The sequence below is a fragment of the Hakea prostrata genome, chromosome 7 (assembly GCF_041222555.1).
Source record: "Hakea prostrata isolate BN-2017 chromosome 7, UWA_Hpros_2, whole genome shotgun sequence".
NCBI lineage: Eukaryota > Viridiplantae > Streptophyta > Magnoliopsida > Proteales > Proteaceae > Hakea > Hakea prostrata.
In genome coordinates this window covers 19,826,688-19,848,860 of record NC_142606.1, presented here as the reverse complement: position 1 = coordinate 19,848,860, position 22,173 = coordinate 19,826,688, and the positions used below count along the sequence as shown (strand labels likewise).

The window sequence follows — 22,173 nt, the reverse complement described above, 5'->3', positions numbered from 1 at the left end:
CATTGAGCCGGGTTGGGCATGATGGCTATTCCTTCCTGTCAATGGCCCTCCATCATTGAACCCCTATCCTGGCGGCTATGTCACCCTATTCTCCACTAAATTGTTCTATTTGAATTTCCCCGGCCTCATCTGAATCAAATGTCTGAGCTTCCACTATTCTGGTGATCGAGATTGCGGTGTGAATTGCCACTCCTCCTGCCTCGGGATGAGATCAGACAAACAAACTTTAGAGAGACCCTTGGGAATGTTCAGAACCTGGGTATCTTGGGTAATATTATTCCTGGCCAGAAAAAAAAAAAAAATTTACCGTGAGGAGAGAGGAAGGTGGGAGTGTGGTGCTGCAAGCAGGTTTTCAGCAATTGGAACATGGAAAAGAGGGAGGGGCTTTAGCTTGGGAGCAGAGTAGTGAGGTCGTAAGCAGTAACAGGGGTTTAGAATTTACCTGAACAGACAAGGAAAAAGGGGTAAACAATTAAATGGGTGTGAGCAGAGAGGAAGTGAAGCAACAAAAGAGAGAAAATTGCAAAAGAGAAAGAAGCCTTCTTCTGGAGAGAATTTGATGTTGCAGTTGTCACCAGAGCCTGGTTGTTGGTTGCTGGAGTATTTATTACTTCATTAGGAGCTTGAACAGCCGTGGTTGCCTGTTGTCCTTGGTACTGGAACTTGGGCTGACTGAAAAAGTTGTAACTAAAAAAGAGGAAAAACAAAAAAGAACAATGAGAAGGGGACAAAGAACAGAGAGAGAAGAGAACTTACAAGAGAAAACCAGAGGTTGCTCATGTCAGTCATCACCATAGCCTGGTTTGTGCTTGCTGGAGTCATTGGAGCTGGAGCTGGAGCAGCAGTGGTTGCTGGAGTTTTGTCATTGGAGCTGGAACTTGAGCAGCCTGGGTTGCTGGATTGTCTTTGTAGCTGTGTGGCTCAAGTTTGAGCGAAAAGGGGCTGAAACAGTCGGACAAAGGGAAAACAAAATAGAATAGTTGAGATTGGAGGAGAGGAAGAAGTACAGGGGGAAAATGAAATCACAAAACAAAGTGGAAGAAGAGTAACTTGGTGGAGAAATTTTGAGGTCACTAGAGTAACAGGCAGTGAGAACTGGAGCAGGAATGGAGGCTCTGGAGCCATTGATGGTTTCAGATCCTCCCATGGGTGTGTGCTGAGTAAAGGAAAAAGAGCTGGAATTCATCAAAAAAAGAAAAAGAAAAAGAGCATGAACTGATTAGTGAACGTAATAATCCTCATTTCATCCGCTGAAAAGCAGAATACTTTAATAGTGTATACACTTGGGAACATGACAAATGAATTTAAAAAAAATAAAAAAAAATCAAAAGTAACAATTTAAACAAAAAATACATCTTGACTTAAAATTGCCATGTGCCGTGTCCCTTACTCATGTGCCTGGATGTGCCTAATGACGTTTTGATAATTATGCTTTTTGCCAGTTGAGTTGGTTTTGCTTAAGGTCTTGGAAGAACGGGCTCCGAGTTGATTCCTCTAACAGTCTAGGATTACAGCAGAATATCTAATTATTGGTCCTATTGGTCCTATTTGGGAGTTTGGTTGGTACTGGCTTCCATAGGAGTTGGCATAGAACGAATGGGAGAAAGCTCTAATAGGACATGATGAGCTGGAACCTGGCTCTGCTACCAAAGTGGTGCAGGACAGGTTTGGGAAATCTAATACTAGTCTGTGGATTGAATGAATCTGGGTTTAGGAAGGTCACCTAACAACTCACAACATATATGCAGAAATTCATATTTAACAACAGCCATGAATTCCCAAAATACAACTGCAGAATTTCATCCTTGATAAAAGATATATGATAGGTTATACCTGCCATTGCTGCAGTACCACAAGTTGAATGCTCTGAATCTGTGATAAACTGCTCCAAGAATGTAACTTTAGTGCCTTCTTGCTTACAATTGATGAATCTCCATTGTTATTGAGGCTATAATTTAAAAAAAAGGGGAAATTGGTGCCAGTGGAAAAGAAATAGGGGCAAGAAAGAGGGTGGTTGCCTAAGAGAGAAGAGTCGGCAAAGACAAGGGGTTTTGGCTTCACGCCACAAGTTGGATTAATTTCAAGTTTGTTGGCAATCACTTGTGCTGCATGGCATGGGTGAAAATCTCACTAGTTCAAACATCCTCCATTTATTCCATAAATTTTAAATACAGTCTTTTAAAACCCGAATTGAAAAATGAGGAGAAACAAATCCATTGTAATTACTTTTTGAACAATAACTATTACCTAGTAACTGTTTCTCTAGCGATTGCTCCCTGGTATTTTTAAGTTACTACTTTAGTAAGTACTTTTTCAACAATAGCCATCTCTCTATAATGTTTCAGTTTCTAACTTGCTACCATCCACAGGTATCAATGTTGAGGATATTGTGAGGAAAATTGCTTCATATTTTGAGGTTAATGGATCAATTCAAAGGGAAGGAAAAACTGATCTTGAGTTGCAATTGATATGGTTGAGGAAATTTCTTAGCTGTGAGAAGTGGTTAACTGAGCAGTTCTCTGTTAAGGAATTTGGTTCTCTTGGTCATGGGGAGTATCTGATGTTCTTGGAAAAACATGTTGGTTTGTTATGTAATGAATTGCATGGAAGTTTTGCTGGTTGCTTGAGCAAAGATTCCTCTTTGAAGGTATCATTGGTTGAGCATCAGTTAGCTGTATTACTGTCACAAGCTGCTAGTTGTCTTCGAGAAAATGACAGTATAACCAAGCAGCAGATTCAGGTGCTCCTTAAGAAGCAATTCCCATTGATCAGCTTTGAAATAACTGGGAGTGAACCTGCAGGAGTTCTAGAAGGCATAACAAAACAGAAAAAAACTGATGCTTCCAGTTGTGTTGTATTTTCTGTCACACTCTCAGGAACATGCTGTACAGAAGACCCATTGGTTAACCGTCAGAAACAGTTGCAGGAAACTGCTGGGATGATGGATGATTTGGGCTGGAGGGTTGGCATTCTTGGACCTGTTACAGCCAAGGATGCAGTAAGGTGCTTACTTAAAGCACCATTTCTTTCCGACTTACAGTCATGGTCACATTGGGACATTATATTTGCGCCGTCACTTGGATCACTTGTGGAGTGGTTGTTTACTGTTGGTGACAACAAAGATTTGTTATGTTTGGTGACTACAGATGGGAAAGTTCTCCGGATTGATCCTTCAGCTACAGTGGATGGATTTTTGGAGTCCTTACTTCGAGGGTCCTCTTTTGAAACTGCAGTGACATTAGTGTCTCTATTTGCTTTCTATGGTGGGGAGAAACATATTCCCAATTCCTTGCTAAAATGCTATGCGAGCCGCGCAATGGAAGTCATGATAAAAAATGACGTAGATTCCTTAGGAGTTAAACATGGTCGTGATTTTGTGAATGGAAAGGCTCTGAACATCCATCATGTTCTTGCTGAGAGTTCTACCAGTAATCCACTCTTCTTGGAGCCTTCAGGTGCTAATCTGCATGTAATGCCAAGTAGTGAACTATCCACTGACATGTCCAGAGTAAATAAAGCAGCTCCAGTTGCTTCAAGGTTTATTCTCGATTGTCTTTGTTATCTACCTTCGGAGTTTCGCCGTTTTGCTGCTGATATGTTGTTTTCTGCACTTCAATCTGTTACTAAAGATGCTGCCGTATCCATTTTACGCGAATGCAACAATACTGATCAGCGCCTTATGCTACATGATTTGGGGTTATCTCTTGGTATTGTGCAATGGATTGAAGATTACCATTCATTTTGTTCTACAACTGCTACTGATTTAGTCATGTCCTCTGGTACCTTGAGCTTTAAAGCAGTAAATGGTGTAGTTGGCACAGATATAAAGCGTGCACCAGATGTTTTAGGGAACATGCCCTCCTATGGGAAAGTTACACTTGAGACAGAGAGTCAAATTCACAATACAACGGATCAAATTGTTTTAGCAGAACGATCTATTAAAGATTGTGTCCAACTTCAATCAAAACAGTGGGAGGACCAGGATGCCAGTCATTTTATTGAATCTATTAGGCGTGAGGAATTTGGGCTAGATCCAAGTCTTACTCATTCTGAGATTAGTATACTAAAGAAACAGCATGCTCGCCTAGGGAGAGCACTTCATTGTCTCTCACAAGAGTTATATTCACAGGATTCACATTTTATTCTTGAGCTGGCAAGTTTCTCATCTTTATCTTTTTCCTTGCACAACAAAAAAGTATGCAAGTTAGATTCGTCTTCATGTTCATTGCATATAAACTATCAGAAGCAGAGGTTTTGATGCTAGCTGTTTATTTTCCATTTCCTTGAAGGTGTAAAGAATTTGGGAGAATTGAATATTATGTAACAATCGATTTTTTAATTATGCTTCGTGGATTATAAAGTATTCCATTGTATGTGACTATGATTAGCTTAGCCATATGATTGTTTTATGCCTGTTCTGTGCTTGGCTAGTTTTTAATAATTGTCCTTGCTGTGTTTGTTGATGACTTGCATAGGTCTTGCCTTAGATCTCAAGGCTTCACTTTGCTTAGGTTTTGACTAGGCAATTGCCGTTTTGGTGTCTATTTATTTACGTGCTTTACGCTGAACTTTGTTTCAGTCTATCATATGATCAAGGGGTTAAAATTAAAAATGCTAAAGCTTCAAAATGCATCTAACTAAGCTTTAGGATTTTTGCAGTAGAAAAAAAGATGAATGCCTCTTCGATTGTCGATTTCTTTTTGTTGTTAGAAGGGTTCTCACACCCTCTTGAGACTAGCACTAGCTCTAGATATGGAGGTGGAATTCTCACTCACTTTCACACTCCTTGTTGAACTAGGATACCTTGATTAATTACTTTTCTTAGTTGGTTTTTTGTTTCTCAAGTCCTAGCTTGATAATGGTTGTTTTCCTTTTCATTCTCATGTCTTGTATTTCCTTTCCTACTCAAAATGGGTTTTACCACTGATTGTAAATTATAGATATGGCAATGTGGGCTGTGAATAAAGTAACTTTTCTCTGATTAAGAAATTCTTTATACTTGCAGCACTTTTTATGCTTGATCTTTGATTGATTAATTATTCTAGTCTTCTCTTTAGTTAATGCTTTGTAGTATTAGTGTGTTACTGACTAGAGTAAATATAAACAACTTCATCAGAATATTAGTAAACTGTAGCAACTGACATAACCTAAATGTTCCTAAACTTAACCCTATTTTGTGCAGTCATTGCTAGATGACTGCCTAGGCCCTAGGTACTTGCCTCAAAGCTCCTAGCAGGCACCATAGTGCCATGACAGCATCTAACTACTTTTTTAATGGGTCTTTTGAATTTTTTTGATAGAATCACTATTTGGATTGTTTTCCTCCAGACATCTTACTTTTCATCACAATACTGCAGGTTCAGAATGCTGATGATAATATGTACCCCAAAGATGTGGAACCTACACTTGTTTTTATTCTTCAGGCTAGTGGTATTGTTGTTCTAAATAACGAGCGAGGATTTTTTGCTGAAAACATCAAAGCACTATGTGATGTTGGTAATTCGACAAAAAAAGGATCGAATGCTGGATATATAGGTCAGAAAGGGATTGGATTCAAGTCAGTATTTCGGGTATGTATATTAAGCATCTGGGTTTGAAATTGATGTGTCACAGAATATGAATGGCAGACTTATTTCTTTTATTGTTAATACCTTTTTCAATAAGTGGTCTCTCTGCTTCATTATTTGGGATATTCATGTTTAGAATTATGTGTAATGAGCCATAAAAGGTCCTTTTCTTTCTTGAGTAACTGATGAACATGTAATTGATCTTAGTTTTAGGAGTTATGATGCTTTGCATAGCTCGATCTTTGCAGATAGGTAATGTTTTAGTAGATGAGACAAATGCAGGGATTAATGCCTTAGTGGAACTATGGAAAGCAACCTTGGAATCAAAAGTTCTGAAGGTAAGTAGAAGATAGATCAAATATATGGTACATAACTTTAACAGCTCTGAGATGGAAAATGAGGCGGTGAATATTTCATAGATAGAGAAGTCGTCGAGATTTTGGAATATATCGTTTTTTTGGGTTTCTTGAGACAATATGGAATACGAGTTAATCTCTCTGATATGTTGGTCATATCTTAGCATCATGATGAGATCTGGGTAGCATCTCAGTAATTGTATGCTTTTGATTGAAACCAGGCTTCGATTCAAGCAAGGAGTGTTTCAACTTGATCTTTTTGGTTGGCTGAGTTGGGCCAGGAAACCGAGTTTTTGAACTATTGTTGGGAGGGAGATCTTGCATTGTTATCACTTTATTTTGGGCTTGTTGTAAAAAATGAGGCTGACAGAGATGATGATGTTGCTTTAAAGATTCAAGTGATGTGGATTAAGTGGTCACTGGAGTTCTGTGTGATCCATTGTATCCCTATAAGGCTCTAAGAATTCTTTTATGAGCGCCATTAGACCAGTTGTGATTTATTGAGCAGATTGCTAGCTATGAGGTGCCATTTAAATAAATTTGGTTTTGGAGAAATGAGGATGTTATGCTGGATGATATGGCAAAACTTGAGAGGATGGAGTAAGAATTGACCAGTAGAGCTGGGTTGGTGTAGCCCTGATTCTTAATAAACTTAGGGTGAGTCAGTTGAGGAAGGCCTTCAGGTTCCCCAGTTCAGAAGAGTGACCTGACCTAGTGACCCTAATTTAGGGAACCAAAATAACCGGGCGAGCCTAAGTTAATCATCGGAGAATTGGTGAAGAACAAAATGCTTGGCTTAGGCTTTGCCCCCTTTTTGATTTTAAATAGAGCTGATTGGAGATCAAATATCCATGTGTTTGATCCTATTTGGTTGGGCTATGACGATGTGATGTTACTCCCTGCATTACAATCCTTTTCGTGGCTAGAGAGTGTTGGGCTGTTAAGAAGCATGTGCATCTGTGTTTGATAACCTGGATTCTGTGTCAAGTTTTGTGTTAATGTTGTGTGCCCCTAATTCTTTTGTTATTGTGACAGCTTTTCTAGGATTCATATAGCCAAACCCATTAAGATGGATAATGCTATGCTGTTTCTGAGATTTTGTATAGACCTTGGACATCAGGTAAGATACCTGTCCAATTTGCTGAATGGGACTTCTGTTTATTGGAAATTTGAAGTAAGTGGGAACTAATATTTTTATATACTAAGACTTGTTGACTGTGATAGGCACTTATGAGCCATAGGTGCTATGAGTGTGCAACTTCTCTGAATCAGATACTCAATGATACTTTTGACTTTAAGAAAACCGAGGTATAGGGAGAGGAGATCTTTTCCCCCTGAAGCCATAGTTGTGGGCTAGATCTCTCTTTGATGCGGTATTGTTTTCACTATTTCTTTGATTATTCCATTGGTTTTGGGTTTTCTCTCCTTTTGTGGTGGTACGGTCAGGAAGGCAACATGAAAACTTATTAAAGAACAAATGTGCTACACAGAGAGAGATTCAACTTGAAGATGTCGGTAACAAAATTTCAGAAAAATGGGGTTGGGGGCGTAGACAGAGACCCGCTGCATGCAAAATGTAGTAAGAGAAATGTCTCGGCTAATAGAGTTGGCTTAGCTGGTCCAACTAAGCCAAATTGGGATCTCCAGTGGCCAATCCTGTTGGTCAACCATTACATCAAACTTAACTCATCTCAATTGAGCTAAGTCAAAAAGCAGTCTCTCTGCAAAGCGGAGGGCAAGGTAAGGTTGCTAAAATTGTGGCCTTCCTGGATTCTGCAGTGGTGTTAGGCTTGTGCTGGGTACACCCTTTTTCTTAAAGGCTTGGGCTGGGATTTTCCGTCATGTGCCAAACTAAGGTTGAGAAATCCAAAACCAACTCAAGTTAGGTTATGGTGATGGCCTGGGATCGATATGTTCACATCCAAGGGCCCATGCCAAAATCTGAATCGAAACTGAACCAATCATGCTGTTTCCGAACAAAAGGGCTGTGGGGTGTTTTTGAGATGGCGTGGTCTGAATCGTCTGATGGCTTTGTGACTTTAGGAGCTTACTTGGTAGAGTGGGAGGAAGAAAGGCTGGAAGGATTGGGTAAGTCCTGCTTTTTAGGAGGTGATTGAGTGAAACTGGGATTCTGGGAATAGAGGTCAATGGGCCTAGGGTTATCATAATTGGCTGAAACATGGAGTAATGTAGGGATATGATCCTCCAAATTTGGTTGTGTTTATTTGGGTAAATAGGAAACTACGAGGTCTTCTTTTTTAGGGTTTAGGGAGCAGGAAAATTGACTTCTAGACTTTGGTTATGCGGAAACCTTCGGCACCAGATTTGCCATTTTTAGGGAGTATTGAAATTTGAAAAGCTATTTATATCTTGAAATTGATGGTCACAATTGGGTCATATAAGGATCTTACATCAGTAGCTTTGGGGTGATGTGCCTAATGTTTGGAATAGATGTGATCATTGTTGGCATGCCATTTAGGCGATGAGGCGTTTGAGAAGGGGGAAGAAAATCAAGGTGGCACGAAACATTGCCTAGGTACCAAGACAATACCAAGAATAGAGGTCAACAGGGCTAGCCAATGCCTTGACAACTACGGATGTATGGTTACGTTGATGTAAATTTGACCTTGTCTTGGGAAGTCCATAACTCGAAAGGGGGGGAGGGTAATCAGTAGGGGATCAGTTCTCCTGGTACCTAAATAGTGTAGGTGAAGGCACAACTTATGTATTGGATTTCACTGTCAAAAACAGGAGTTCGGCTTGCAGTACGAAGCACCTATGCAGCTTTCTTAAACCTGAACAATCAGGTCTGCAAGAAAAGAGCTTGGATGGTCTACCAAGCAATGGCCTGAACACAGGAACAAAATCAGGTCTCAGTTTGGAGTAGCAAAAATAAATCAAATCAACTGTGTTTTATTCTTCCCTCTAGAGGGTGTTAATAGAAGAGATTACAAAGTTGGCTTGAAATGGAAAGAATTAACAAATCCTACTTGAACTATACTACGATGTGTTCTAATATAATGAGAAGAACTCCATTTCTTAGGATACTGAAAATAAACTTAGACATGGTAACCAAAACAGAACAAGTTGAAGTCTAATTAAATAAGTAAATACTCATTTAACCTTCACTTAAGGTGGATCAACTAATCCTAATTAATTCAGGTGACTTTTAAGTGGTCATGTGAAAGGATGGAAATACTAATCAAATAAACTTAAATTTGTGTACTACCTTACATTTTTTTAGGCTATGGCAGAGTAGGGGTTTAAATGGATAGCCAAAACCCGCTTCCTAATTCACATTCGTATCTTTTTAGGGGTATCCAAATCCGTCTTATTACTAATAGAATGTGGATATGGCAATTCCCCCTTCCGACCGATTAATATCTGGCCGATAAAATTATCTAATTAAGTTACCTTTTTGGATTTATTTTCTAATTTTTATAAATTTTTTACTTTTGACATATGTGAATTCTTTTTCTAGATTTTTAGTAAAATATATACAAAGGAGAATAAAAAATAAAGAAATTTAAGAAAATAAAAAACTAAAATGAGTAGGAAGAATAAAGAAAGTTGCTAAATTCGTATATTTCAAACCTAAACCTCACAAATATCATGCTAAAGATGTCAATAGGTAGTTGAAAACTTACATTCAATCTGTATCCATAGTCATTTAGAAGAATCTATTTTCAAAAAAAATAAAGGTAATTTTCATTTGGATCAAGGTTTGATCCAAGTCATTTTCAGTCCCCCCAAAAAAACGTCCTCTACGTTTGCTTCCCTATGGTATCCAAAAAGCACTAAGGACATATTATCATGTTATAACCAAAATACCCTTACATACTTTCCTGCAGTGCCACCGTTAAGATTGTGCCGGTGTATACAACAAAAGATCCATCGGTGGTGAATGAATGTGTGGGATTTAAGTGTAAATAGTGATTTTTTTTTTTAATTTACATCATGGGGGATTTTGATTTTTCAAATTTACATTTTCAAAATCCCCGCAACTCTTCCCTTCTCATCTCATCTCCATAGAGATTTGCAGAAATCAAGGTCTGAAAACAATCAAATTTCAATTGTTAGGTGAGATTAACATTTTCTTAAAGTAGGGTGTTTGATTCAATGACTTGGAACCTCAAGGTTGAGACTTGAGATTTTTTTTAAGAGGTAAATTTGAAAATCAAAAGTGGCGCTTTCAGAAAACCATTTAGGGTTTGAGCAACCGCCCAAGAAGAAGAACAAAAGGAGTTTAGTCCTTACATTCCTTGCTGGGTGTTTGCAGTCTCCACTTGAACGTCAGCTTTTCATTATCCACACAGATACAAAGTTCTTTGAAGTTCCAGATTAACTCAATCAGACTAAAATCTCACCTATCAGTCAAGATATAGATCAAGAAAATGGTTAAGGGGAGAAAGTCATCGCCTCCCTTGATATGGAACCTAAAAAAGAATAAAGAAGAAGTGACGGTGGTAGGGTTAGTAAAATCTGTAATTCATTTTACAGAATGGGCATAACCAACAAAGAATTTAAACTTTCCACACATTTTCCGCTGCCTAATACCTGGTGCAGCGGCTTCTGCCTTCCAAAGAGCTGATTAGCTGCTGATTTATTGCAGAGGTGACGACTTCTCGTTGTCCGAGTCGGACGAAGACGAATTGTGACCATGAAGCTTCTCTGTTATCTTATCCATCAGTGTCTCAGTAGCAGGAACTGATTCCTCGGTATGCTCAGCCATTGAGTTCTCTTTCTCTCGTACCCAACTTCGATCGAAACCCTAACAATGGGATTCCTGAAAAGCTAACAGACCATCAGAACCCTCTCCAGAGAAAACTCCACTCTCTTCCCTCTTTCTCTGTTGTTCTCAAAACCCTCATTTGAGCCTGCCCTTTATATTATCATTCTCTAGTTACTTTTGATAGCCATGCCGTGCCAACTCCTTCAGACTAAATAACGGAGAGAAACCAGAAGTAGTGTCTCACAGCTGTTGGATCAAGCGAAAGCTAACAAAAGCTGTTTGCAGTCCCTCATTCTTCTTCTTGGGCTGTTGCTGAAACTCTAATGGGTTTCTTTAAAAAAAAAATTATAATTAAAAAAAAAAAGAAAACCTACTTTTGGTTTTTCAAAACTACCTCTAAGAAAAATTCTCAATCTTTAGAATCCAAGTCATCGAATAAAAAACCTTACTTTAAGAAAAGGTTAAGCTTATCTAACAATGAGATTGGATTATTTTCAGACTTTGATCTTTGTAGATCTCCATGGAGAGGAGAAGAGAAGGAAGAGCTGTGTGTATTTAAAATTGTAAATTTTAAAAATCAGAAATCCCCATGATGTAAATTAAAAAATCACTATCTACACTTAAATCCCACATACATTCATTCACCATCATCATGAGATCTTTTGTTAGATACGTGGCACAATCTTAATGGTGGCATTGCTGGGAAGTATGTAAGGGTATTTTGGTCATAAAATGATAATATGTCCTTGAATATTTTTTGCATGCCACGGGAGGCAAACGCAATGGGATCTTTTTTTGGGACCAAAAATGACTTGGTTCAACTCTCAGGGGGTCCAAATGAAAATTGCCCGTCCGAATATGACTAAATCCGTCTGAAAACCGATGGGATATTATCCGAATCTGTCCGAATATAATAGGATGCGGATATGGTATTACCTATGTCTGATCCATTTACACCCCTATAGCAGAGTCCCATTATCAAGTTATCCCATAGAACAAAGGGTTCAACCCTGTATGATCCAACTATATGCTTGTTCTGCTAATTAGGAGCTCAGATCAGTTGAGTCTGCATCACATTATTGATTTCAGGATTCAACCCAGTTGCCATGCATTTATATACTGTATTATGGATGTGGATAATGTGCTTGAGTGTTGTATGGTAATTTATGTGGTCGTGTGGACTATCATTCATGTCAAGTGTCCTCTAAGTAGTTCAAACCCTGTTCAACTGTTTTGGAGTTTCCCCTGAAACATTTATCCATTGGCTAAGGAAAATACAGATGTGCTGATCCAGGGTCAGGATCTCCCTGCTTTGAGGTTGGGCTAGAATGAGCGTGTGCTGTCACAAGTGAACTTGGGTTATGGAAAACTGGAAATATGTGAACAAACTCTTGGAAATGCAGCAATCATCAGATTACTTAGCTAGAATAATAACTGAACAGCTATTGGATAATTACCAGCTCAAAAAATTGTATCACGGATGACACAATCATGGTTAAATTTACTTCCTATGACAAACTGAAGTTGAAAGTACTACCCTGAATACCCTTATAAACCAGGCATGTAAAAACAAAAAAAAACTTATCATAATGCCCCTGGCAAACTAATTCAGCACGTCTCTACTACTGTTGGAACCAAATTACCATTTCTAGTACTAGGTTACAGTCAAGAACAAAGTATGTAGTTATGCTTGGGCACATAAATTAATTTAAAAACTAAAGGACCAGAGTCAGCACTAAGACTCAAATTGATCACTTTCATTGAGCTCTCTGTGGAAGATGCTTGGTTTGTTTTGTTGTTGTAGGTGCCTGGTCTCTTAAGCACTTTCTTGATCTTCCCTTGCATCTACGCTCCCTCCAATGTCTTTTCTTGCCTAGATGCCTTGACAACCATGGATTAAGCCTGTAAATTGCTAAATAAGGGCCAACAACATAAGCATATTAGTAAGTTGGTATTTTAGTGATTTGTATATTTTAGGGGAAAGGTAAAATACCTCAACACTGCCCCCCCCCCCACCCCCCAAAAAAAAAATAATAATAAATAAATAAAATCATGTTATTGTGTTGTTGTCTACATTGATATGTATGTTGGAATTGGTTCCTTTTGTTTACATTGATATGTATGTTGGTTAATGGAATTGGTTCCTTTTGTGTAGGTCACTGATGCTCCTGAGATTCATTCAAATGGGTTTCATGTAAAATTTGATGTTAGTGAGGGTCAGATCGGTTTTGTTTTGCCCACAGTTGTTCCTCCTTGTCATCTTGATGTCTTTAATAGGTTAATGTGCGGTGAAACCGATACTACCAGCTGGAACACTTGCATTCTTCTTCCCTTCAGGTCAACACTAATAGAGGGTATGGATATGGGCAGTATCATATCAATGTTTTCAGATCTTCATCCGTCATTATTATTATTTCTTCACCGGCTTCAGTGTATAAAGTTTAAGAACATGCTTGATGATACACTTACAGTGATGAGAAGAAAAACTATAGGAAATGGCATTGTTGAAGTTTCTATTGGAAAAGAGAACATGTATTGGTTTGTTGCAACTCAGAAGTTGCAGGCTAATGTTTTTCGCTCAGATGTGCACACTACAGAAATTGCCATAGCCTTAACTCTTCAGGAATCAGACAATGGAGTTTACAGGCCAAAACTGGAACAACAGCCAGTTTTTGCTTTTCTTCCCCTGAGAACTTACGGTCTCAAATTTATTCTTCAAGGTGATTTTGTTCTGCCTTCATCTAGAGAAGAGGTAGATGGAGATAGTGCCTGGAATCAGTGGCTGCTGGCTGAGTTTCCCCAACTTTTTGTCAGTGCTGAGATGGCATTTTGTGCTCTTCCTTGTTTTAGTGCAAGTCCAGGAAAAGCTGTTGCAGCATATATGAGTTTTGTTCCGCTTGATGGTGAGGTTCATGGTTTTTTCTCTCGTCTTCCTCGCATGATAATTTCCAAGCTTCGGCTGTCAAATTGTTTGCTTCTGGAGGGAAATGCCAAGGATTGGGTTCTTCCTTGCAAGGTTCTTAGGGGTTGGAATGAACTAGCTCTTACTATCTTACCTCAGACCTTGCTTCAGCGGCATCTTGGGCTCGGTTTCTTAGATAAGGACATAACTTTATCTGATCCTCTGGCGAAGGCTTTAGGTATTGAGGAATATGGACCGAAAGTCCTAATTGACATTATATCATCTGTTTGTCAGACAGTAAATGGAATTGACTCATTGGGCTTGCATTGGTTGTCATCATGGGTAAATGCTCTTTATACTATGTTGGTCCAATCTTCAGTGCAAACTTCTCTTACTGTTATCAAAGATTCAGATCTTATGAGAAGACTAAGGGAAATTGCATTTATTCCTCTTTCAGATGGTACCTATGGTGCAGTGGCTGAAGGTACAATTTGGTTGCCACCTGATGCTTTTGGCACTGGATTTGAAGGTGATCATTGTATCGATGCTTTCGGAAGTTTATATGCAGCACTTCGTACTGTGAGACCTGGGCTCTTGAATGCAGCTGGTGTAAATACCTATAGCATGGAGGAGATACCAGTAGACAATATAGTAAGGATGCTTCAAGCAATTGGTGTCCAGGGGTTATCTGCACATGAAATTATCAAAGTGCATATCATACCAGCCATTTGTGATGATAGTATCGTGGGTAGAGACAATAATTTAGTGACAGAATACCTATCTTTTGTAATGGTCCACCTTCAGTCTAGTTGCCTCAGCTGTCGTGTGGAGAGGGAGGACATAGTCTCAGAATTAAAAAGTAGAGCTTTCATTTTGACAAATCATGGCTATAAACGGACTGCTGATGTATCAATTCACTTCAGCAAAGAATTTGGGAATCCTGTTGACGTGAATAAACTGCTAGGTGATTCGGATTTTAAATGGTGTGAAGTTGACAACATGTATTTGAAACATCCTAGTACCAAATCATTATCATCTGGACTGACTAAGTGGAGACACTTCCTTCAGGAATTAGGTGTCACTGATTTTGTTCAAATAGTTCAGGTTGTGAAGAAAGCCACTGACATATCTCATTCATTGTTAATGAATATGCTGTGTGATGGAGACCTCCTTTCCTCTGTGTCAGTAATTGAGGATTGGAAATCTCCTGAACTGGTCCACTTACTATCTATGCTGTCAGCACATGATAACCTACGAAAGTGTAAATGTCTCTTGGAAGTGCTTGATGACATGTGGGATGATTGTTTTAGTGACAAGGTGATGGGTCATTGCTTGTTTGAAACCACCAAGGAGAGGAAACCCTTCAAGTCTTCGTTCATTAACAGCATTTGCAATATTGAGTGGGTAGCATCCAGTATGGATGGAAAGCTTCATTATCCTAAAGACCTATTCTATGATTGTGAAGCAATACAGTCAATTCTGGGGGCTAATGCTCCATATGCTGTTCCAAAGGTAAGTCTAACCGCTGCTGATTTCCATTGTTGGAATTGCTGACAAGAAATTACCTGTGAAAACTTTTGTATTTAAAGTTATGTGAGAGCCAAAGAAATATCCAGCACTTTTTTTTTTGAATATTATGATCTATTCCATATTTCTGTTGACCATATATATTCTTTTTACCTGATAGGTTAAGTCTCTAAGGTGTGAGATCGATGAACATAAGCATCTGGAATGCCTAGTAACAATACAGTAAACATGCTGTAGTACATAGTTTGACATGGAATAATGCTAATATAACCTCATTTAGTGCATGGATACTTCTAGAGTAAGCACATCTGGTATCTCTTGAGTGATTCTGGGGTTTCCGACTCTCAGGAGTGTCCAGAATAAGTGTTGACTGAAATTTTATTCTTTGGAGCAATTCCTTACTTCTTCCCTTTTGGGGCTTTTTAGAATTTATAAACGGAAGGGTTTTCTGTTCTTAGAGTCATTTCCTTGTCTTTGAAAATCAAAGAAGTGCTTCATAAAAGATCACTGTAGAGAACTGCAAAATCACTAGTGATACAAGCATAGCCTGAGTTTCCATACAATAGAGAGTATTACTCTTTTAATAGATATTTTGTTGGTTATCTTTTAGAAGGAAATATACAACATAGTATTTGTAACAAGCCTTGCTGTAGGAAACATCAGTAAATATTTGAATTCCATGTCCGTTACTTGAATTCACAGTTTAAACTACTGGAAGTGAAGATATTAGCAACATGTCAGGTGGGATTTCCGTTCCTCCTTCCATGTCCTGAACTTTTTAGGAAAGACCATTGTGTATTTGTTATTGGCGTCATTGTGTCATAGGTCAAGAACTAGATATTGAGGCCAATGTTGCTACTTCAAAATGGTTGAGTTGGTGGAGTTATTCTTATTCTTATCTTAACTTTTGAACTCGATCCTCCAACTTAGAGGGGTGTTAGGGGTCATTTTAGGCTGAAACTTCCTGTGCAGCCTATTTCAGACCTTTTTAACACACTAGTGACCTCAAATTTATGAAAAAAGCTGTGTAAATGTGAGTTCCACTGCACTCAAGTAAAACCTTCAAATGGCCTCATGTGCACATCAATATATCATGTACTCATGCAATAATGGTCAAAGTTCAACATCTTTCTTAATGAAGTGTAAACACCTGTCAAAAAAGTCTGGTGGAAATAAGTGAAGTGGTGTGACCACAAGCAGTTTTTTAGTGAAACCCCTCAAGTTGAGATATCTTGACTTGATTGAGTTGGGGCTATTTTAGAGGCTGGGTAGGGTTAAGAGTACTAATTCTTTTGGGTAAGTACCCAAAATGCAATTTGTAGCCCAGTAGATAGTTTATTAAATCTGATCATAAAATTTAAAATGAACATGTAAAATAAAAAAACCCGAGGAGGTAAAGAATACATAGAAGTAGGGATAACATCGTGGGAGACTTATTCTTAAAAGCAAAACAGGGAATTCAATGATTCATTATATCAATTAACAAACGCTTGAGACAACTTCCACATACATATGAGTAACAAAGGAGGAGCAACCTCTTACAAGTGATAGATCTTTCACCCACAGGTCAAACTTGTTTATATAAGATGCCATGCCTATAGAGAAAGAGGGGATAGTGTCTTGAATGTACTCTAAAGCATTATCTGAGTGCACAGTTTTAATAGAAGCATTGAACTGTGTATTTGTGTCTTTAATGTACTCTGAAGCATTATCTGAGTGCACAGTTTTAATAGAAGCATTGAACTGTGTATTTGTGTCTTTAATGTACTCTGAAGCATTATCTGAGTGCACAGTTTTAATAGAAGCATTGAACTGTGTATTTGTGTCTTTAATGTACTCTGAAGCATTATCTGAGTGCACAGTTTTAATAGAAGCATTGAACTGTGTTTTTACTTAAATATAAATACATAAAAACTTTGAATGATTAAAAAAAGAAAGTTCAAATGAAAAATGGTTGTCCATAAACATTACAAAGTACATGAATCCTGACGCACTCTCGACACAGGGAACCCAAATATCAGATTGGGCCATTGGGGTACCTTAAATAAATATGGATTCCTATCCTGAGAATAGAAGGGGTATGGGGCTGGTTTCCAAATTCACAAGATTTACATCTATGTTGGAAGTAGACATGCATTCAGGAACTATGTATTGGAGATTGAAGAGTGATCAGCAACATCAACTCAAATCCTTAGCTCTACTGGCAAAAGCAACTCTAGTGGTGTTGATTTTATCATTATTTGGGGATTAAACAAATCCAAGGCCAGAACCGGATTGGCCCAATCGCTCAGTTAATACTTTGATTTATTTGTTCAAACAGATTTCTAGTGTTGTTTAGCCACAAAGGTCGACTAGTTAAAGAAAACAACCTGAACGATTGCACGATCTAGATTTATTTTTTGTGGCAATGCATGTGCATATGAACCCTAAGCATTTGCTTTTGTTTCTTGAGCATTTCAATGTGTGTGTTTTTACTCATCTTGTGACTTCTGATGTGGTACATCTCCTAAAATAAAAAGGCTGAAGACTTCTGCACAACAGAGTCCATAGGAGGCATTTTTCCTACAAAGAGAAAAAAAAGCTTATATTTATTTATAGTGTGGTATTTATAAGCTTGTTTTCTATATATTGAAGTTGTTCATAAAGTAAAATTATGGTTGTTGCTTAGTATTGTACAGAATCTTCTGGCTACTAGATAAGTCAGTGTTATGATTCTCTTTGACAGTCTTGGGGCCTCAACTTTTTATTTTGAAGCAGGTAAGGAGTGAAAACCTCATACGTGACATTGGATTTAAGACTCATGTTACCATTGATGATGTATTGGCAGTCCTCCAAGTCTGGGCAAGAGCTGATACTTGCTTCATGGCTAGGTAATAGTTTGTCCTTAGAAAAATCCCCCCCCCGCGTCTTGTAACGAAATGCTGTAAGTAATTGATGTTTCAGTTGTTCTTTTGAAATTCCTAGTAATTTATTCTTTACATGTTAATCAATCTTGCCTATTTAAAAATATCATCTTGGTGTTGTAAGTATTGCATTTTCCTTTCTTTCATCTTACAGAAAAATGCTGTACGTAGTTGATGTTCCATTTGTTCTAAGTTTTCTAGCAAGCTACTCTTTACCTGTGGCAAGGCAAATAGTGATGACACAACGAAGAAAGTTGTGATCCCCCAAATTCTGCAGTTGGATGGGTTCAAATTCAGGATCAAGCCTACCAAGTAAAATCAGAAGCTTTGAGTGTTACTTACAGCTTCACCTTACCTTCACGATTAGTCAGTTTGAGATCCCATCTTGTTTAGACTCGTTTCATTGACCAACCACAGTATTATAATACTGTGAAATCCTTTGTGATGTAGGCACAAAATTCTCCCTGGCTGAAACCTTAATTTGGGACCCAAGGCCCAATCAAGATGGCACAATTAGGGGTTGGCCGAACCCCTACGGGGGAATTTGGTCATTTTTCCCTCGAGTTTGTTGATTTTTTAATTTCAGAATTTTTTAAAAAAATTTTTTGGAGTTCTTTTTGGAGTTCTAAATCCTTTTTTACTTCCTTGGTTTGAGTCAGTCAAGTGAGTTCTAGTGCCACTGGGAGTCTCTTTTAAATATAGTTCATTGTGGATAATTAGGTCTTTTAGTGCAAGTTAAATTCTGTTAAGTTGTGTGGTGGTTATATACTTAATGTAAAGGGAATCCTAGTCTATAAAGGAAAACCCTCGTTAAGTCAGTCTTTATTTCCTAGTTAGAGTCCAAGTCTTTCTCCCCTTATGTGAGGCTATAAATAGGCCACTCCTCATTGTAAACGTAGACTGAATTGAATACAAAGAATCTGAGATATGAGGGAAAGGATCGTGGCCTTCTTGAGAGGGCCATGGTTGAGAATTTTGAGAGAATTCTTCAAGTCCAGATTCTTCTTCCAGTCTCCAGCATCAGTTCAGCAAGACCAGCACTCTCCCAAGCAAGTATAGCAGCCCCCACCTAGTTCCCTACTCTGACCCACAGCCCTCCCCCAACCCTTCCCTCCCATGCACAGACCCTAGAGAACCATCCCCACTCATTGCAGCCCCTAGAAACCCCTCCCCCACCTACCATAGCCTCCAAGAAACCCCTCCCACCTCCTGCGGTCATCCCTAAGCCCTCCCCCACCCTCATGAAACCCTGCAGCATCCCCTCCCCCTTTTTTTTCTCTCTCGGTGCCCTCTCTTTTCCCTTCTCTGACATGTGGTAAGTCTTGGGGGAAAAGGAAAAAAAAAAAACCCAAGAGACCTTCCCATCTCTTGATCCATCCCCCTTTCATCATCCTAACACCTCCCTTAATCACTCCATATTAATTTCATTAAACCCTTTCCTCACCAAGATCAATCCCCTCTATTGTTTTTCAAACCTAGGGTGGTTTTTGGTACCTCAAAATCATCCCATAGGAGAGTGTTAAAACCCTAACGTCTCACAAACACTACCTCTCTCTTCCCTTAGGGTTCTTATTATCCTAAATCATCCCGTTAGATTTTGTTAAACCCTAGGTTTGGGTTTCCGACTGCTGGTTCAATAAAAGAAGATCGTGGGCTAGCCCTATATTCTAGGGAATCATTTCAAAGAATCCTTTAACCCTAGACTTGGGCTACATCACTTTGTTTATCCTGTTACATTATGATTACCTTCTAAGAAATTGATAAAGCTATGTACTATCATACATCTTTGAGACAACCCCTTATCTCCTCTCCTTGTGTATATACCTTCTACCACTTTTAGGCTTCATGGAGAAGAGACTTCATAGTTATAAAATAAAATGTGGTGGCATCTGTCTCTTTGAGAAGCCAAATCATTCTCTCTACGTATTCTCAACAACTTAGTTAACTGGGGTTGTTCATATTTGGGTATCTTCTACATTTCTTGAGAATGAAAATTTGTTTTTAGTGTTATATGATCCAGAGTCTGACTTAAGTACTGCATCTTCTTCAAATGGATAGGATAAACAGTATGTGCTTTATGTCATGGAATATTCTTTATGCTTACTATTTGGTGCTGTTACATTGCTAATCATGATATGTTGAATTCCATTATACTTATTGTTTGGTCTCTCTCCCTGCACGTGTCTGTTTCAAAGTGGGGGAGGGGTGTTATGTTAGTGGGTGAGTGATGCCTGCCTATTTAGTAAATTATCACTGTACCAATTAATCATTTGAGGAATTCTGTCGTGGTTGTCAGCATTTCACAGATGTCTAAATTTTATTCCTTCATTCGGGATGAATTAGCTACATCAAAAACAAAAATATCTGGGAACTTTACTTCAGGACCCTCTATATTCGTTCCATTAGTCTATCCATGCAAGCAGGACGACATTGTCTCCGGTATGTTTTTGTCTCCGGGAGAAGTATATTGGCATGATTTGACTGGTTCTGTGAATCGAATAGAGGAAGTGCTTCAGCATCGCTCAATAGTTCAGACCAACTGTCCCATTAGCAAGATGCTATCTGATCTCTATCCAAGTCTGCATGATTTTTTTGTCCGTGAGTGTGGAGTCTGTGAAACACCTTCCTTCCCTGGATACCTTCAGATTTTGCTGCAGTTATCAAGTATTGCTTTGCCTTCTCAAGTGGCTTATGCAGTAAGTCATCATAAGAATAGAGACTGGGTTTTCCATCAATTGTGGGGTTCATGTCTCATCTATTTTCTCTCATATGTCAGGTTTTCAGGATATTTATGAAGTGGGCTGATGATCTCAAATCAGGATTACTGGGTATAGAAGATGTTTCTTACTTGAAAGAACATCTCCTGAAATTGGAAACCACAGTGCTTCCCACTGTGCAAGATAAATGGGTTTCCCTTCATGCAAGTTATGGCCTTGTATGTTGGTGTGATAATGATGAATTAAAGAAGCAGTTTAAGCATTCCGACAATATTGACTTTCTCTACTTTGGTGAACTTAGCAATGAAGAAAAAGAAATGCTTCCAGCAAAATTTGCTCCACTGATGCAAACTTTAGGCATTCACTCTCTTTCAGAGGTAAGCTTCCTGTTACATAATTCACAAGCAGAACTGATTGTTGCCTTTTTGGTAGTCGTCTGTGCTTCAATTTATTTTGTCAGCTGACAATGCCTGGCTGAGTCATTTCTTTCTATCAATGATGATATTTTATCTGACCTGTCAAATCTATTTTGTACAACTTGAATTTAACAGTCCAAAATTTGGGTTCAACAGAAGAACCTTCCTTTCAATCTTAAAAATGTGCCAGGTCCTGTTTTTGCAGTTTTGAACAACTCAACGTTGTTTCCATAAGTTAAAGATATTTAAATAATAGGGTTATTAGTTTTGTAATGGTGTATATTGCTTGGAGCTTGTGATTAAATGGTAACAGGTTTTGAGTCAGGTCTTTATAATGGGGCTTTGTGTTTTTGAAATTAGTCAAATTTAATATTTGTAGTGGTTCTGAAGCATGGTAATCTTTCTAGCATAAATTCTCCCTAAAAAATGTCAGTACACGAGATATGATGTGAAGGAAACTGATAGAATCCTCGTCCAAGATTCAGGTCTAGGCTAGATGATTAGACAAGTGGAAGATATGATTATAGTCATCTTGTGTTGTTATCTTATTTTATTATTATTATTATGTTAATTTTTTATTTTTTTTGGGTGCCATTGCTTCCAAGCAGGTTGTATCTCGTGAAGCAATATTTTATGGTATGGAAGATTGCAGAGAGAAAGCCTCATTGGTGGATTGGGTTCTTCCTTATGCACAACGATTTATCTACATATTACACCCAGAAAGATACTTTGAATTCAAGAATTCTAAACTTGAAAGCCTGAGTCGTCTTCAAATTATTGTTGTTGAGAAGTTGTTTTATAGGTATACCATGAAGGGTTGTGACAGTGCATCCAAAAAGCGATTTGAGTGTAACTGTCTTCTACAGGTTTGTCTAAATGCATCCTTCTCCATTAACAATAATAATAAATGAAAGTTATTTATATATGGGTGATTCTCCTATTACTGCTCTCAAATAGGGGCTACGGGATTTTATGCCATTTTGTGTGGGCATTTATGTCAGTCTGACTGCATTTAATGTCGGTCATGCATAGGCATGACATTTTTTGCCTGAT

At 38.3% G+C, this 22,173-nt stretch overlaps 1 protein-coding gene across 1 annotated transcript in view; it reads left to right on the top strand.

Moving 5' to 3' along the window:
* Nucleotides 1-22,173, top strand: part of NOV (Histidine kinase-, DNA gyrase B-, and HSP90-like ATPase family protein) — a 46,188-nt gene that overhangs the window by 20,591 nt on the left and 3,424 nt on the right. Inside the window, exons 6-12 of the mRNA XM_089162007.1 lie at nucleotides 2,370-4,153; nucleotides 5,358-5,570; nucleotides 12,811-15,069; nucleotides 17,842-17,954; nucleotides 20,284-20,683; nucleotides 20,764-21,081; nucleotides 21,729-21,986. Coding sequence (XP_089018133.1) covers nucleotides 2,370-4,153; nucleotides 5,358-5,570; nucleotides 12,811-15,069; nucleotides 17,842-17,954; nucleotides 20,284-20,683; nucleotides 20,764-21,081; nucleotides 21,729-21,986 — 5,345 coding nt within the window. The remainder of the gene's footprint in view (nucleotides 1-2,369; nucleotides 4,154-5,357; nucleotides 5,571-12,810; nucleotides 15,070-17,841; nucleotides 17,955-20,283; nucleotides 20,684-20,763; nucleotides 21,082-21,728; nucleotides 21,987-22,173) is intronic.